This window comes from Bos indicus, chromosome 21, assembly GCF_029378745.1.
Source record: "Bos indicus isolate NIAB-ARS_2022 breed Sahiwal x Tharparkar chromosome 21, NIAB-ARS_B.indTharparkar_mat_pri_1.0, whole genome shotgun sequence".
NCBI lineage: Eukaryota > Metazoa > Chordata > Mammalia > Artiodactyla > Bovidae > Bos > Bos indicus.
In genome coordinates this window covers 33,412,072-33,430,945 of record NC_091780.1, presented here as the reverse complement: position 1 = coordinate 33,430,945, position 18,874 = coordinate 33,412,072, and the positions used below count along the sequence as shown (strand labels likewise).

Here is an 18,874-nt window from a genome sequence, read left to right as displayed (position 1 = left end):
ATTATCCTTCAATTAAAAATAAATTAAAAAATGAATGGTTAACTGTCCACCTCGGGGCAGTTTTCAGCCCCTTCAAGACAACAGCTATTATTCCAAAACTCCCACCCTTCATCATGGTGTGGGTGTGGCTCAGAGCCCCACCCTAACTCACACTGCAGTTATCTGACTGTGCCAAGGGCACCAGGCAAACAAAGACATTCCTATCAGACATGACAGTCCAAAGGTTTAGGGATTACCTCCCAGAAGAAAGGGTGATGACCTTTTGGGGCAAAGTTATATTCTTCTTTTTTTTTTTTAAATATTTGTTATTTTGACTTCCTGGTGGCTCAGACGGTAAAGCGTCTGCCTGCAGTGCCGGAGACCTGGGTTTGATCCCTGGGTTGGGAAGATCCCCTGGAGAAGGAAATGGCAACCCACTCCAGTATTCTTGCCTGGAAAATTCCATAGACTGAGGAGACTGGTAGGCTACAGTCCATGGGGTCTCAAAGAGTCAGACACGACTGAGCGATTTCACTTTTTTTGGTTTATTTTAGCTGTGGTGGTGGATCTTTATTTGTTGTGACATGTGAGGTTTTTTTTTTTTTAGTTGCAGTATGAGAACTCTGAGTTGTGGCTCATGGAATTTAGTTTCCTGACCAGGGATTGAACCCAGGGCCCTGGCATTGGGAACACAGAGTGTCAGCCACAGAACCACCATGGAAGTCCCCAAAGTTAAATTCTTTACTACACCATAATACCAGTGAGAAGTGGCTATGGCAAATAAGTGTGATAACTGTTCAGAATGACCAGACCCTGGGAGACCCAGAGTGAAGCCTGTTAGATTCTCCTCTGGCTTGCTCAGCTCCCAAATCCTCAGCTGCTAGTAAGTCCAGAGATGTAAACAGCCAACTTACTGTAGCCTCTGTCTTCTTCAGATAGGGACCGGGACTTCTCTGTATTAATTTCTCACGAGCTTTGAGAGCACCATGCCTATCACCAGGGCAGGAGCTAAGGAGAGACAAATGAAGGGTGCAAAATTTAAGCAGGTGCTCATTTTTGGGGTCTAGCAAGTGCCCTGGGTGCCTCCTCCCCTTTAAAAAAAATATTTATATGGCTGCACCAGATCTTAGTTGCAGCATGCAGGATACAGTTCCCTGTTGTTGCTTAGTTGCTAAGTCGTGTCCAACTCTTTGCGACCCTATGGACCATAGCCTGCCAGGCTCTTCTGTCCATGGGATTTTCCAGGCAAGAATACTGGAGTAGGTTACCATTTCTTTCTCAAGAGGATTTTCCCAACCTAGGGATCGAACCTGTGTCTTTTGCTTGGCAGGTGGTTTCTTTACCACTGAGCCACATGGGAAGCCCACATTTAAGGCTGAGTTGTGAGGCATGCAGGATCTTGGTTCCCCGACCAGGGATCAAACCTGTGCTCCCTGCGTTGGGAGCTCACTAGACCACTAGGGAAGTCCCTCCTTTGCCTCACCTTGATCCAGCCCAGCTGGTCACTACAAAGAGGTTAAATTTGAAGCATTTATTAAACACCTACTGTATGCAAGTCCTCATCCTGGGGCCCATGGTGGTGACACAGCTAATTTTCCATCATGCCTGAGCCACACTCTTGGGCAGTCACACTAGCCACAGGCAACTTAAGACTAATATTAAAATACCATGCAAGTTAACTGCTGCTGCTGGGGGATGAGACAAATGCAGTTCAGCCAAGTTGCCAGTTTTCACAGCCAAGGCATCCTAGACCAGCTGACAGCCAGCCAGCCTACCTCCAGACTTGAGACAGCATAGTCAAAGTCAGCAGAGTCATTAATCCAATACACACTCAATCACAGAATCTAAGTGAGCCCAGCAAAGATCTGAAGTGCCAGGTGACCTGCAAATTCATGAGCTAAATCAATCCTTACTGTTTTAACTCTGAGTTTTGGGTTGGGTTTGTTATACACCGTTATTGAGGCAATAGATAACTGATACAGAAATTGGCCAGACCAAACCAACACAATAATAGGAAGCAACTATCCTTTGATTAAAAATAAATAAATTAAAAAAAAATTGCTCAGACCAGAGGTGCATGTGACTAAGTAGGCACAGAACTGGGCAATGCCAAAAGCTCTGACCTAAGTACTTACAGAATGAGGCCTGAGCTCTCTTCTTTCCTTTTGTTGCTACTCCTCTGGCTTGTACAGCCCCCAAACCCTCAGTTGCTCTTGACTACTGTGGTCAGAGGCATTTTTACCTCGACATAGCTCACATGCAAAATCATGTGCAAAGGCCTCAGGGGGAAATGGCAGCCTGGGACCTGCTTTTGTCCACAACGTTCCCAGGTCAGCTTGGTCCTGTAATTTTTTTTTTTTTTTTTGCTATGCCACAGGGCATGTGGGATCCTAATTTCCCAACCAGGGATCGAACCCTCGGCCCCTGTTTTGGAAGCTCAGAAGTCTTAACCACCAGGCTGCCAGGGAAATCCCGGTCCTATCGTTTTGATTCTTCAGATCCAGCCAGAGTCTCTTGGACATCCCTTGACAATGAGGCCTGCCCAAGAGTCCATCTGGGCACACAAGCTCATTAGAGGGCTTTGTGATACCGTCACATCTTCATTTCACAGATGAGCAAACAAGGCTCTGAGGTGGGAGGAAGCTTATTTGTGATTAAACAGTCAATAAAAGATGGAGCCTATGTTCCGCCCCTGGAAACAACAATTTCTTAAATATTCCAAGTTAAAATACCATAGTAATTTGAAAAAGGTTGAAGTGTTATTAAGGGCACTTTTTCAAACTTTAACAAAGGTTTTGACTCATCAGTGGATTGTGAAATTAACTTAGTAGGTTGGGACCAGCATTTAAAAAAATTAATAATGACACATAGTTTTATAAAACTTTTGTTTCAGTTATCTACATATTAATACTTAGGAAGCTGGCCTAAGTTGTGATGGCACACCAGGCTCCCAGAGGCTGAGGAAAGCTGACCATTCTTTTTTTTTTCCCCTTGTGATGAGAAACTTTTAGTATCTACCTAGTTATTTATTTATTTTGGCTGCACTGCAGCAGCATGCAGAGTAGGGATCAAACCCAGGCCCCAGCAGTGAAAGTGCTGAGTCCTAACCACCAGCAACAGGGAATTAATTCCCAAGCTGCCCTTTCCTTGATTCACTGAATTTGGGGAAGAAATGACTTTCAGTTCCCTGAGCTCTTTGTCCAAGCCTCTTTCTAAGAGAGGTTAGTGTCACTGCTTTTCTCTTTAACGAGAGCATTTCAGTCACTCTTTGATTAAGAACACTGCTTTTTAAAGCTGTTTCTTTTCCAAAAACTTGCTGCAGGTATAAACGTCGGACTGAGATCATACAAAACTGTAATTTATCTTAGCATAATGCACAATCTTCATAGAAAAGTTGGAAAATACTGAAAAGCACAAAGAAAAAGATTAAAACCCAATACTACTACTACCCAGAGACAATATTTTTTCCATTATTTTGTCTATGCTTATATGTCTTCAAAAAAATGCGGACACTATTAGTACTGTTTTACGTTTTATTTATTAACTTTTTGAGTCCTTAAATATCTTGTTACAATAATTTTTAATAGTTGTGCTTCATCATAAAGATATCCGGTAATTTAATAGGTCCCCTTTAGACGTATTTTCAATTCTTCCCTATTATATTCTATTTTGGGGGCTTCCCTGGTGGCTCAGACAGTAAAGAATCTGCCTGCAATGTAGGAGACCCAGTTTCAAACCCCGGGTTGGGAAGATCCTGGAGAATTCCCCTGAAGAAGGGAATGGCAACCTACTCCAGTACTCTAGCCTGGAGAATTCCATGGACAGAGGAGCCTGGCAGGCTACAGTCCATGGGGTCGCAGAGTTGGACACGACTGAGCAACTTAAACACACACATACATGGTGATGAAGATCCCTGTAATTAATTTTTTGCAAATATCCATTATTTATGCTGAATTCTTAAAAGGGGCAGTTCTAGGTCAGAAGGTGTATAATGTATGTTTCTAAAGTTCTTGATACATGTAAAACCGCTCTCCTGAGAGCTTGTACAAACTTGCCCTCCTGCCCCCTGTGTAATAAATTTTTTTAAATTATTTATTTTAATTGGAAGATAATTACTTGACAATATTATGATGGTTTTTGCCATACATCAACATGAATCAGCCACAGGTATACATACATCCCCCATCCTGAACTCCTCTCCCACCTCCCTAGTCTTAATATCAATTTTGCCTTATATATTACCACAGAGACATTACTTTGTCAACAAAGGTCCATCTAGTCAAGGCTATGGTTTTTCCAGTGGTCATGTATGGATGTGAGAGTTGGATTATAAAGAAAGCTGAGCGATGAAGAATTGATGCTTTTGAACTGTGGTGTTGGAGAAGACTCTTGAGAGTCCCTTGGACTGCAAGGAGATACAACCAGTCCATTCTAAAGATCAGTCCTGAGTGTTCGTTGGAAGGACTGATGTTGAAGCTGAAACTCCAATACTTTGGTCACCTGATGAGAAGAGCTGACTCATTTGAAAAGACCCTGATGCTGGGAAAGATTGAGGACAGGAGGAAAAGGGGACGACAGAGGATGAGATGGTTGGATGGCATCACTGACTCGATGGACATGATTTTGAGTAAGCTCTGGGAATTGGTGATGGACAGGGAAGCCTGGTGTGCTGCAGGTCACCAAGAGTCGGACCTGACTGAGCGACTGACCTAAACTGAATTACCACAGAATCTTCTTTACTTCTCTGTGGTTAAGAGATCAGAGACAGAATGCCCATTATATTTTCTGTAAGTTTCAGTTTCCTCCTTAGCATGCTTGATTCCAAATTCTTGGTCAGTTTCCAGAGGTTCGGATTGTGGCGCTGTTGCCATAGGTAGCAGTCAGTTGGAAAGACTCAGGAAAATAATAGAGCCATACGGTGATAAAATGACCTGATGTACCAGTGAGATATTATTCTTTCCAAAAAGAAAGAACTATATTGGAAATTTCTCCAAGTCATTTTGTAAAGAAAGACATGTTTCAAAGCCCCACCAAAAATAGGCAAGTAAGTGGGAAGAGAGTAAAGGACTAATCAAAGGCAGCAGAGAGAACATGAAAAATTAAACTTTTTACAAGTTTAATCTGGAGCCATTCTGTCAAACTAGATGTCACAGGTAAGAAAATTTATATTGTTGTTGCGTGTGTTTGAGGATGTTGCTCATTTGGGTTCATCAGTTTGTTGCCTGGAAAGTCATAAACTTGTTGTTGCTTAGTTGCTAAGTCGTCTGACTCTTGCCACTTCATGGACTGTAGCCTGCCAGGCTCCTCTGTCCATGGAATTCTCCAAGAAAGAATACTGGAGTGGGTTGCCATTTCCTTCCCCAGGTGTGTGTGTGTGTGTGTGTGTGTGTGTGTGTATAACAAAATTTGTCATTTTAGCTATTTTTAAGTGTACAATTCAGTGGCATTATATTTGCAATGTTGTACAACCATTATCACTATCTATTTCCAATTTTTTTTCACTGCCCCAATCAGAAACTCTGGACCCATTAAATAATATTTCCCATTCTTTCCCCCCACTCTATATTACCATATTTGTGACAAGGAAAATGGAAGCACATAGAGGCCAAGTAAAATAATCGTTACACAGCTAGTTGGGCACAGACCTGGTAGCCTTCCGAATCACTTGTTTTGCAGTGATTTTTTTTTTTTTTTTTTTGGGTTTGTTTTTTAAGCCCAAAGTTTCTGGTTACAGGTTCTAGTAAGTTATTTCTTTCCACTCTTTCCCCCCAAAGAGAGAAGAAATAGCTTTTCTAAAGAATCTTGAATTTTACTCCTAACTTTCTAAACCCAGTTTCCTTCATGAGAACTTTGAAGTTGTATCTGCTTGAGTGATAAAGGCAGGATTCAACTACTCCAAAGGGACCAGTCTGCCTTGCCCTGTGGGGTCTAGTGAGAGCTGGAGGGCTATAGGCGGTTTCTGCCTTCTAGAACCACCAAATTCTCCCCCATAAGATCCCTAATTTTAAGAGCCCTGAGGACACTCCTCAAATGGGCAAGAGATTCTGCTCAGCCACCAGAGCTGAGGAGTGGGATTCTTTCTTCTTCCTTTCTTAAAGGAATGGCACTGAAAAGAATACGGCCTTTGGAGCTGCATGAGCCTAGACCCGAACCCCAGCTTTGGACAAGTTATCCTCCCAAATTTGTTTGCCAAACTGAAAATGTCTAAATACCACCACCTACCTGTAAGGATTGTTAGGAAAAGAAACGGCAGCCTAGCATAGACAGGACCTCAATGAATGTTAGTCAAACCTTGGCAACTCAATGCCTGTTCCTTGTTCAATTCAAACCTTTACACCCTGTTGGGGACCAACCATGTTGTCTAGAGCTGCTGCTTCTCTGCTGGCTTGGAAACTGAGGTTCAGGAACTCTTTCTAAACCCTGATGTTTCCCACAGGCTGGCTGTGACAATGTTTGTACTTTGTTTGTTTGGACACACCCTGTGCCATGGGACATCTTTGTTCTTGACCAGGGATCGAACCACCAGCCCCTGCTTTGGAAGCACAGTCTTAACCACTGGCTCGCCAGGGAAGTCCCCGCATGACTCTTTTTTTTTTTTGGAGGCTAATTACTTTACAATATTGTATTGGTTTTGCCATATATTGACATGAATCCACCATGGGTGTACATGTGTTCCCCATCCTGAACCCCCCTCCCACCTCCCTCCCCATCCCATCCCTCTGGGTCATCCCAGTGCACCAGCCCCGAGCACCCCGTACCATACATCACACCTGGACTGGTGATTCATTACACATATGATAATATACATGTTTCAATGCCATTCTCCCAAATCATCCCACCCTCGCCCTCTCCCAGAGTCCAAGACTGTTCTATACATCTGTGTCTCTTTTGCTGTATCACATACAGGGTTATCGTTACCATCTTTCTAAAGTCCATATATATGCATTAATATACTGTATTGGCGTTTTTCTTTCTGGCTTAGTTCACTCTGTATAATAGGCTCCAGTTTCAGTACCTCATTAGAACTGATTCAAATGTATTCTTTTTAATGGCTGAGTAATACTCCATTGTGTATATGTACCATAGCTTTCTTATCTATTCATCTGCTGATGGGCATCTAGGTTGCTTCCATGTCCTGGCTATTATAAACAGTGCTGCGATGAACACTGGGGTACACGTGTCTCTTTCAATTCTGGTTTCCTTGGTGTGTATGCCCAGCGGTGGGATTGCTGGGTCATATGGCAGTTCTAACTCTTAAAAGAAGCATTCCAGCTCCACCACTTATTGGCTATGCAATCTGGGGTAGTTTGACCCATCTCTGCCTCAGTTCCCTTATTTGAACAGTAGAGAACTGGGCTCCCCACATCACTGAATTGTTGGGTTAAACGGATTAAGATATGTAACGCACTAAGTGTCTGACATACAGTAGAAGCATTTGCTATTATTGTCATCTCCAGTGTCACCTTCTCGTTTCTTCACCAAATGTTGCTTTACACCTGGGGAAATGCAGATGGTCCAGGGAAAAGCAACCCACTGGTCTTGGCGTTCTGTTATTTTCCTTGTAGTGGTACTGAGTAAATGCGATAGTCTTCCTACCAGTGAGCTGGCTGCATTAGAACAGATCCTCTCCCTTCATGTTCCTCCATTGTCAACAGGCTAGGCTCCCTGACTCCCAATCCACCCTTTGTGTCCCTCAATAAAACCCACTCTAATTGGGCAACAAACCTTTCTCTAAATTAAAGGCTGGGCAGGTAGTGATGGTGGGCTGTGATGGATAGGAGCTGTGCAGCTGCTGCTTTGGGCAGGCAGCCCTGGAGCCTGCTGAGGTCTCCACTCCTAAGATTTTTCCAAGACCCTCCTGGGCTACTTCTAACCGCTAGATAGACAAGCTACAGGGTGATTATTTCCTTAGGCAAGCAAACACTTCAGCCCTCTAATATGGTATTTCCTGAGGCTGGAATAGCAACAGGAAGTCCTGTGGGGAAGAGTTCTGCCAAAACACTCTTTCTGAGGAAGGGATCAGTAAACTGACAAATCTGCTCAGCCCTGTACAACATCCTGCAACCTCCACACGTGGAACTCAGGGCAGGTCTCACCCACAGGCAGCTAGCTGCCATCACTATTCTTCTGTGGGTTCCTGAATTCAAGGAGACCTATAGATGCGACTCTGTGTGACAAACCCAGACAAAAATTTGCACTTAAAAAGCAGTTAGGCCATTTATTGGCATTAGGAAAGCATTCCTTTAAACAACAGAAAGAACTCTGAACAATAAAATCGCATCTATTTTATGAAAACTTGAGACCAACCTCTATGACATCTGTACACAGTTTAATCACGAACAAGAGCAAGGATTCCAGTTAAATAAATTAAACCACACTGTCCTGTTACAAGGAAATGAAAGGAAAGCTGGAGGCGGGGGTAGGTCCTCCCCCATCCCAAATCCTTGTATTCACACCACTGTTTCAGATACAAGAACATAACAATTCCCCAGTGCAGCACCAAAACCGCTTCCCATTGTTTCTTACGGCAGTCACTGAATTACCAATTGTCCGAAGGCTAAGAAAATTTCGTGGAAAAAGGGCGTACCCTTTGGCTCCGTGCGTGGCCTGTAGCTGAGGAGGCAAGTTCTTAAGAACCCACGACTGGCTGATACATGCAGTCCTGGCGAGGGGAGATCCGCTAGGCATCCAAATCGAAGTCGTCACGCTCCTCATTGTACTCCAGCACGTGCCGCTTGATCTTGGACGAGTCAACCCAGGTGACAAAGTCCTCCATGCTTCGCGTGACAAGGAAGGCGGGGTCGGTGACCACGTCGGGGCCCACGCGCACGTGGCCCTGCTCCACGAATGCCACAGCGGCCTGGAGGTGCTGCGCCATGCGCAGCTTAAGCAGCACGGTGGGCAGCCGGCGGCGGCAAAAGGACGAGGCCGTGACGAAATCGCAGAGCTCCAGCGATCCCCGCGTGGGCACTAGGCCGAGAGCATACAGCTTATCCAGCAGCGCGGCAGAGGAGCGCACGCGAAACGGGTCGCGCTCAGGCAGATCGCGCAGGCGCCGGGCCAGCTCGCGCACAGCACGGCTCAGCTGGTTGTAGCGCGTATAGTCCTCGCGCCGCTGCAGCCGATAGCGCCGCAACACGCGTAGCTCATGCAGGTTGTGATCTGTGACCTCCCAATTCAAGAAGTCCACCTGCTTGAGCAGCTTCTGCTCGTGAAACTTAAGCTTCCGCACCATGATGGCGGCTCAAACGCTGCCAGACCAGAGGCTCAGCGCGCATTCCAGCTGCCGCGCGACTTCCGCCTCAGTACGGCTAGACCCGGCCGCCTTGGGGATCCTGCGCCAATGAAAGGAAGACTCAGGGCCAGGCCTCCCATGTCCATTGGTCAGGATGAGGCCACGCCCCGTGATCGTATCTCGCGTTTCTTCTCCGCGTTCTCTGAGGGAGGCGGAGGGAAGAAACGCCTGGAGAGGCCGGGGATGGGAGGAGCGGCCTCCTAGGCGAGTCTGCGCGGTTTTAAGTTGCCGAGAATTAATTACCTAGTGCCGTAATTATTTCCTCTCGTTTAGGTTTCTGTCATTTAGGGCCTCTCTGGAGAGCCTCTAACAGAAGAGCTAAAGGGGATAGTTCCGGGAAAGAGGGGTGACCGCCGCGCTAATATGGATTTAATGTGCTAACTGACCTTGGCCGGGGCGGGGCGGGGGGGGTGCTGTCCTCCCACCTTGTGGGGGCTTCTCTGAGCCGACAGGGGCTGATCGGGTATCCCCACAGCCTACTAACCGCAAGTCCATTACGAGGCGGGCGGAGGTTTTTCAGCCTACCAATTGGTGCTTGAAGCCACTGAACCTATTCAGTACTGATTCCCAGGCTACTTCCTGCATGCCCAGAATCAGGATCTACGCAGGAGTCACTTGAAAATCTGTATTGTTAACAAGAATGCCACGTGATTCATAAAATCCAGTAAATTTGAAAAGCTTGGATAGTACAAATCCTGACTCTTTAATCCGGGCTGAAAAGAATTAGCCTGACAGGTTGGATTTCTGGAGTATTTAGTGAACACACAACACTTTTCCTGCAAATTATGTCTGTTTTAGTTTAGTGTAGCGCTAACAGGACTAACTTCTTTATTTACCCAAGACTTTGACGCCACCTAGCTTCTTTGCCTATAATTTTATTTTTGTATGCTTTTCATTGTTTTTTAAAGATACAATATTTGATATGGGCGATACTATATGTAACATATGTGAGATACAAAGAATACTTGTGGACCCAACAGCCAGTTTAAGAAAGCATCACCAGGACCTATTCAACCACTCTCCCAGTCAGAGGTAAAGATATCTGCTCTCCTGAATTTAGTGTTTATCTTTGCCTTTTGTTTAAAAAGAAAAATAGTTTTATCATTTTATGCATCCCTAAGTATACTGCAGATGGTGACTGCAGCCATGAAATTAAAAGACGCTTACTCCTTGGAAGGAAAGTTATGACCAACTTAGATAGCATATTCAAAAGCAGAGACATTACTTTGCCAACAAAGGTCCGTCTAGTCAAGGCTATGGTTTTTCCTGTGGTCATGTATGGATGTGAGAGTTGGACTGTGAAGAAGGCTGAGCGCTGAAGAATTGATGCTTTTGAACTGTGGTGTTGGAGAAGACTCGTGAGAGTCCCTTGGACTGGAAGGAGATCCAACCAGTCCATTCTGAAGGAGATCAGCCCTGGTATTTCTTTGGAGGGAATGATGCTGAAACTCCAATACTTTGGCCACCTCATGCAAAGAGTTGATTCATTGGAAAAGACTCTGATACTGGGAGGGATTGGGGGCAGGAGGAGAAGGGGACGACAGAGGATGAGATGGCTGGATGGCATCACTGACTCAATGGACTTGAGTCCGAGTTTGTGATGGACAGGGAGGCCTGACGTGCTGCGATTCATGGGGTCGCAAAGAGTTGGACACGACTGAGCAACTGAACTGAACTGAACTGAAGTATACTGAGAATTTTCTTACTTGAAGCATAGCCCATGGATCAGCAGAGAGCTGTTGAAAATGCAGAATTTCAGACCCCATTCCGGATTTACAGAAACAGAATCTGCATTTAACCAGATCCCCAGGTAATTTGCATGCATGATATTTGAGAAGTGTTGCTTAGATGATATCACATATGGAATTTTTTTATATATAGCTGCAGTTGCTTTTTAAAAAACTGCTGCATTATATTCCATTGTTTTGTTGTTGTTCATTGCTCAGTTGTGTCCAACTCTTTGCGACCCCATGGACGCCAGGCTTCCCTGTCCTTCACTATCTCCTTGAGTTTGCTTAAACTCATGTCCGTTGAGTTGATGATGCCGTCCAATCATCTCATACCCTATTGTTCCCTTATCCTCCTGCCTTCAATCTTTCCTAGCATCAGTGTCTTTCCCAATGAGTTGGCTCTTCGAATAAGGTGGCCAAAGTATTGGAGCTTCAGCTTCAGCATCAGTCCTTCCAGTTAATATTCAGGGTTGATTTCCTTTAGAGTTGACTGGTTTGATCTCCTTGCAGTCCAAGGGACTCTCAAGAGTCTTCTCCAACGTCACAGTTTGAAAGCATCAATTCTTCAGCACTCAGCCTTCTTTATGGTCCATCTCTCACATCCATATATGACTACTAGAAAAACCATTGTTTGGTTCTATCCAATTTATTAATCCATCTCCTGTTGGATTTTTCTTTTTTTGGAGTGACTATTTTTTAGCAGTACTACATTCCTGTAGGTTTCCTGTTGCACCTATGCAGTAACTTCTAGTATACATCTTGAAGTTGAATTACTGAGTTGTAAAGGATCCGTGAACATGTAAAGTGCATGCTCAGCTTTACTAGCTATTGTCAAATTGTTTTCCAAAGGGGCTGTACCAATTTATATTCCTTTGTCACTATATGAGAGTTCCCTTTGCTCCTCATTCTTGACAGTGCTTGGTTGGTAGACTTTTTGAATATTTGTGAATCTGATGAGTGTGTGATGGCATTTTACTGTGATTTTAATTTACATTTCCTGATGAATAAAGGTTTCATATATGTTTCTTCCTCTGTGGAATGCCTCTTTGTGTATTTTTCTATTGGTTTGTGGAGTAGGTAGCATAGTGACCCCCCCTCCCAAGATGTCCACCCAGAGCCTGTGAATGTTACCTTATAGGAGAAAAGGGATTTTGCAGATGTGATTAAATTAAGGATCTTGAGATAATGACATGGTCCTGGATTAACTGAGTCAGTCTCATTAATCACAAGTGTCCTTAGAAGTGAAAGAGGGAGGCAGAAGAGTCAGGGAGATATGATGATGCATGCACAAGTCTGAGGTGTGATTTCTGACTTTGAGGATGATTGGGAGCCAGGAGCAGAGGAATGTGGGCAACCTCTAGAAGCTGGAAAAGGCAAAGAAATGGATGTTTTACCTAGAGCCTTCAGGAGGAACATGGCCCTTGCTGACACTTTGATTTGAACCCAGTGAGATCCACTTTGGTTTTCTGATCTTGAACACCGTGAAAGAATAAATCTGTGTTGTTTAAAGCCACTAAGTTTGTGGTAATTTGTTGTAGCTGCAATAGGAAACATACAGATTATTTACTTTTTTTTTTTTCTACTTTATTTGAAGGTGTTCTTTGTATATTCTGGATAGTAATCCTTAGCTAGTTATCTATGGTGTGCAAATATATTTTCACAGTTTGCACTTCGTCCTCACCCTTCATATTCCCCCAGCCTCACTCCCTTCCATCTTCAGCCTTTGTTCAGTGTGTGGGGGAGGACTCTTGGTTAACTCCCTTCTCCCCAGACAATACACATAATAAATAAGTAAATTATATTTGTTAGCAGATGATAAGTGTCATGAAACAAAATTGAGCAGGATATAGGAGAGCTTGGGGTGAGGATGGGCTGTAATTTTAAACAGGGCATGTGAAGGTAGGTCTTACTGAGAAGGTAATATTTCATGGTGGGTTAGCCATGTGGCTATCTAGAGGAAGAGCATTTCAAGAAGAGGAAGCAGTGAGTGCAAATGCCTTAAGATAGAAATGTGCCTGGCATCTCAGAAGAGGAATAACAAAGCCATCTTGGCTGGAGCAGAGTGGGCTAGTAGGTGAGGAAAGGGGGCTCAGATAACAGAGGCTCCAAAGGCTCTCTTAAGGTCTTTGGTTTTTAGGTTGAGTGAGATGAGGACACTGGAGGGTTTTGAACTGAGAACTGACATCTAACTTATGTTTTAAAAGAACCACTCTGACTGCTGTGTTGAGAACAGACTGTCAGGAGGCAGAGGTGGAAACATTGAGGCAATTAGGAAGTTGTGGTGATGCAAGTGAGAAGGGTGGTAGCTGGGACCAGGAAAGCAGTTGTGAGATGCCAATGAGAGAGGAGTTCCAGAATAAGGAGAAAGGTCAAAGAATGGCTCCAGTTTTGGACCTAAGCAAGTGGCAGAAAGTACTCATTACCTGAGATGGGGGAGATTGCCAAATAGAACAGATTTGGGTGGCAAGATTAGAAATTCAGCTTTGGACATGTTGGGTTGGAGATGTCTACTAGACATGCAAAGAGAGATGGCAAGGAGAGCGACTTGTAAGTCTGGTAAGTCTGGGGTTTTATTTTTTATTTTTCTTTTTTGCCAAACCTTGAGGCATGCAGGATCTTAGTTCCCCAACCAGGGATAGAACTTATGCCCCCTGCAGTGGAAACATCAAGTCTTAACCACTGGACCACCAGAGAGTTCCCTCAGTTTGGTATCAGCCCAGAGAAAGGCCTGGGCTGAAGATTTAAAATTTTGGATATTATTGGCAGAAAGATGGTGTTTGAAGAAGTGAAAATAGAAAAAGACAAGAGGACCACGCTACTAGTAGGCACTCTGGTGTCAAGAATTATTGACTTTGTCCATTTCCGGCATTCAAGATGTCGAAGCAAGGTGTGAAATTCTGGATTTCCTTGGGTCTTACAGCTGGAGCCATGATCAACTGTGCTGACAACACGGGAGCCAAAAATCTGTATATCATCTCTGTGAAGGCAATCAACGAATGACTGAATAGACTTCCTGCTGCTGGTGTGGGCGACATGGTGATGGCCACAATCAAGAAAGGCAAATCAGAGCTGAGAAAGAACATACATCCAGTGATGGTAATTTGACAATGAAACTCATACTGAGAAAAGATGCTGTGTTTCTTTATTCTGAAGATAATGCAGGGGTCAGTGTAAACAATCCCTGGAGGAGGAAATGGCAATCCACTCCAGTATTCTGTCTGTGCACGGACAGAGGAACTTGGTGGGCTACAGTTCACGTGGTCACAAATAGTCTGACACGATTGAGCAACAGAGCACATAGTAAACAGTAAAAGCAAGATGAAAGGTTCTGCTGTTATAGGACGAGTTGAAAAGGAGTGTGCAGAGTGTGGCCCAGGATTACATCCAGTGCTGGCAGCATTGCACGCTTCTTCGATGTATTTGTAAAAAAGAAGTAAAATAAAAATTATTCCCTGCCCCCCCCCCCCGGAAAAACAAAACAAAACAGAATTATTGGAGAGAAGCGGATGAACCAGTGTAGTAGAAGGGAAACCAGGAGAGTGTGGCTGGCCAGTGCAAATGAAGAAAGTGTATCCAGGGGGAAGGAGTGATCAACCTGGTCAAATGCTACAGAGAGCCTAAGTACAAGAGAAGGGCTGAGAATAACCATTAGGTCATTGATGACTGATAAGAGTTTCAGTGGAGTGTGAGATTGAAAGAATGGCTAGAGGGGTTTAAGAAGAGAAAGGGAGGAAAAATGTTGGAAGCACCTGTTAGAGATGGCTATTTTGAGGAATTTGCTGCAAAGGTGAGCAGATAAAGGGACTTGCTAGATGGTCCAGTAGTTACGAATCTGCCTTGCAATGCAGGGGGCATGAATTCAATCCCTGGTCAGGGAACTAAGATCTTACGTGCTCAGGGCAACTAAGGCTGCAAGCAGCAACTTCAGAGCCCTTGTGCTCTGGAGCCCATAACATGCCATAACAAAGATCCTGCATGCCACAAGTAAGACCTGATGCAGCCAAAAGAAAAAAAGCAGAGGTGGGGTGTGGGGGGGAGTAGTTGTGGCGGGGGAAGTGGAGTCAAGAATCTATTTTTTAAAGGTGTGGATTGACTCTTCCCTCAATATCGACATCTTGTTGGTTGTCATTCCAGTCTCTTCTACCCCCATAAAATCCCAAATTTACTTCTCCCCAGACCATTACCGCAGGCCTTCATCATCTCTTGAATGCATTTCTGTAGTAATAGTCCAGTGTGTCTACCATGCTAGCCACCAGCAGAATCAGCCTGGAAGCCACTGGCCATAGTTCTCCCTTGCCGATTCCTTTTCTAAAGGAGGAAAGCTGGGATGGGGATGGATGCTGTTTCCTGTGTCTGAGTCAGGGTCCCAGCAGGAAAGAGAGAACACACTCCAATTAGAATTACATGAGGAGAATTTAATAAAAAATTTCCCAAAGGAATGGGCAGGGTGTGGGGAAACCGCAAAGGTTAGTGCAGTTGCCTGAGAGTAGTAACTGTGGGTCCTGTTACCCACAGGTTTGAAGAGAGTTGGGAATAGAAGATATAGGTTCTGGAAATCTCTGTGAAGCTTAAGAGTGAGTTTTCCTCAAGAACCTGAAAATAGGGTGGCCACTGTGAGACAGAAACCACCTCCTCCCTCAACAGATATGGAAGTAAATCCAAGGTGTGAATGTGTATACATATGTGACTTGGGCTTCCCTGGTGGCTCAGTGGTAAAGAATCCATCTGGCAATGAAGGAGTTACAGGTTTGACCCCTAATCTGGGAAGATCCCATATGCCATGGAGCAACTAAGCCCGTGTGCCACAACTATTAAGCCTGTGCTCTAGAGCCGGTGCTCCACAACAGAAGCCATTGCAACCGCTCTAGAAGCTTGCGCACCGCCACTAGAGAGTAGCCCCACTAGCTGCAACTAGAGAAAGCCTGCGTGCAGCAACAAAGACCTAGCACAACCAAAATAAATAAATTAGCAATATGTGACGGAAGTATTTGGGAACCAACTAAAGACCATCAAGGTGGTGGCTGGGGGTCCCTCTGAGGGGTGGGGTTGGACTAGGGGTTAGGCCGAGCGCCGAAGATACTTTCAAACTATGGTGTTGGAGAAGATTCTTGAGAGTCCCTTGGACCGCGAGGAGATGAAACCAGTCAATCCTACAGGAAATTAACCCTGAATATTCACTGGAAGGACTGATACCGAAGGTCCAATGCCTTGGCCACCTGATGCAAAGAGCCAACTCATTGGAAAAGACCCTGATGCTGGGAAAGATTGAGGGCAGGAGAAGAAGGGAGTGACAGAGGACGAGATGGTTGGGTGGCATCATCAACTTAATGGACATGAGTTTGAGCAAATGCTGGGAGACAGTGAAGGACAGGGAAGCCTGGCATGCTGCAGTCCATGGGGTCACAAAGAGCTGGACACAACTGAGTAACTGAACAACAACTAGTCGGGTGAGTAGAAATCCGATCGATTGTCAGGAGCAACAGTTAGAACTGGACATGGAACAACAGACTAGTTCCAAATAGGAAAAGGAGTACGTCAAGGCTGTATATTGTCACCCTGTTTATTTAACTTATATGCAGAGTACATCATGAGAAACGCTGGGCTGGAAGAAGCACAAGCTGGAATCAAGGTTGCTGGGAGAAATATCAATAACCCCAGATATGCAGATGACACCACCCTTATGGCAGAAAGTGAAGAGGAACTAAAAAGCCTCTTGATGAAAGTGAAAGAGGAGAGTGAAAAAGTTGGCTTAAAACTCAACATTCAGAAAACGAAGATCATGGCATCTGGTCCCATCACTTCATGGGAAATAGATGGGGAAACAGTGGAAATAGTGTCAGACTTTATATTTTGGGGCTCCAAAATCACTGCAGATGGTGACTGCAGTCATGAAATTAAAAGACGCTTACTCTTTGGAAGGAAAGTTATGACCAACCTAGATAGCATATTCAAAAGCAGAGACATTTCTTTGCCAACAAAGGTCCATCTAGTTAGGGCTATGGTTTTTCCAGTGGTCATGTATGGATGTGAGAGTTGGACTGTGAAGAAAGCTGAGCGCCGAAGAATTGATGCTTTTGAGCTGTGGTGCTGGAGGAGACTCTTGAGAGTCCCTTGGACTGCAAGGAGATCCAACCAGTCCATTCTAAAGGAGATCAGTCCTGGGTGTTCCTTGGAAGCACTGATGCTAAAGCTGAAACTCCAATACTTTGGCCACCTCATGTGAAGAGTTGACTCATTGGAAAAGACTCTGACGGTGGGAGGGATTGGGGGCAGGAGGAGAAGGGGACAATGGAGGATGAGATGGCTGGATGGCATCACTGACTTGATGGACATGAGTTTGAGTAAAGTCTGGGAGTTGGTGATGGACAGGGAGGCCTGGCGTGCTGCGATTCACGGGGTCGCAAATAGTCGGACACGACTGAGCGACTGAACTAAATTGAAATAAAGGTAAAATGTTTACAACAGTCTAGCACTCAACAGGAGAATGGCAACCCACTCCAGTACTCTTGCCTGGAGAATCCCATGGACGGAGGAGCCTGGTAGGCTGCAGTCCATGGTGTCGCAAAGAGTCGGACACGACTGAGCGACTTCACTTTCACTTTTCACTTTCATGCATTGGAGAAGGAAATGGCAACCCACTCCAGTGTTCTTGCCTGGAGAATCTCAGGGACGGAGGAGCCTGGTAGGCTGCCATCTATGGGGTCACGCAGAGTCGGACACGACTGAAGCGACTTAGCAGTAGCAGCAGCAGCACTCAACAAACACTAAGGGAGTAGCTGCTTCTTAACAAGTTTGGAGAGAGGTTCTGCAAACAGAAGAAAGATCACAGAAAAGGGGTGTCCTGAAACTAGCTGTGGGAAACATATTCAGGCTCTGGTCCTGGCCATCCTAGGCTGAACTGAGTCCTTAGAATCAAGGCTGCACCTATGGTTGAGGGGACCAGACCTCAAGGTTTCTTGGCTGAGAGAACCATTGGTTCTTCCCATCCTGGGGCATTCAGTTTCACTGGACTCAACTTCTGGTAACTGGGCTTCCCAGGGAGCAGCTCAAATTGCCTTGATCTATTGATGCATAAATTCAGGTGTGCCTGGACAGTTCAATTTCTCTTTGCAAAGTAATACCTGGGCTTTTGGGGTTTGCACATAAACCTTTATTCTGGTCAAATGCCAGCTCTGTGTGGGGCATTGGATCAACTCACTGAACCAGTTAAATTGGCTTTTGGAGCCAGAAGCCTGCAAATTACACCCTTCAAAACAACTCAAGGTGGGGAATTCCCTGGCAGTTTAGGGGTTAGGGCTCTGTGCTTCTAGTGCAGGGGGCATAGGTTCTATTTCTGTTGGGAAACTAAGATCCTGCATGCCAAGCCGCCAAAAGGAAAAAACAAAATAAAACATCAGCCCAAGGTACCCACCTTTACAGCACCACCTTGTGCCAGTCAATCTATAAGTGGGGAGTATGAGCATGAGGGGGGAAGGAGGTTCTAGATAGAGGAGGCTATCTAGACAAGGCTCAGGGCATAGCCAGGAAGGGGAGTAGGGGCTGAAGCCTTTGTTCATCTTAGGTACCTCCTGTCTACTTAAAAAAATTGGACAACATGAGAGTTGCAAGTTAAGTTTTATCTGGGGCAAAATGCAGATTGTAGCCTGGGAGACAGCACCTCAGATAGCTCTGAGAAACTGTTCCACAGAGGTAGGGGCTGGGGGGAGGACAGTATATATGTGATTTTGGTAAAGGGGGAGTACATTGTAATCAAGCAAATATTTTTTGTAGGTTTCTGCTAGTCTTGTGAAGCTTCTTTTCATCAGCATTAAGGATTTTAGTTTTAGTGCTTTTCTTAATATGAGGAGACACAAGAATTGGGCTCATAAAA

General features: G+C 44.9%; 1 protein-coding gene across 1 annotated transcript; it reads right to left on the bottom strand.

Annotated features, from left to right (window-relative positions):
• Positions 1–8,170: 8,170 nt before the first annotated feature.
• Positions 8,171–9,306, bottom strand: IMP3 (IMP U3 small nucleolar ribonucleoprotein 3). The gene has a single exon (XM_019983901.2). It carries the CDS (start codon positions 9,212–9,214, stop codon positions 8,660–8,662), a length of 555 nt encoding a protein of 184 aa, XP_019839460.2. The 5' UTR covers positions 9,215–9,306; the 3' UTR covers positions 8,171–8,659.
• Between the last annotated feature and the right edge of the window lie 9,568 nt (positions 9,307–18,874).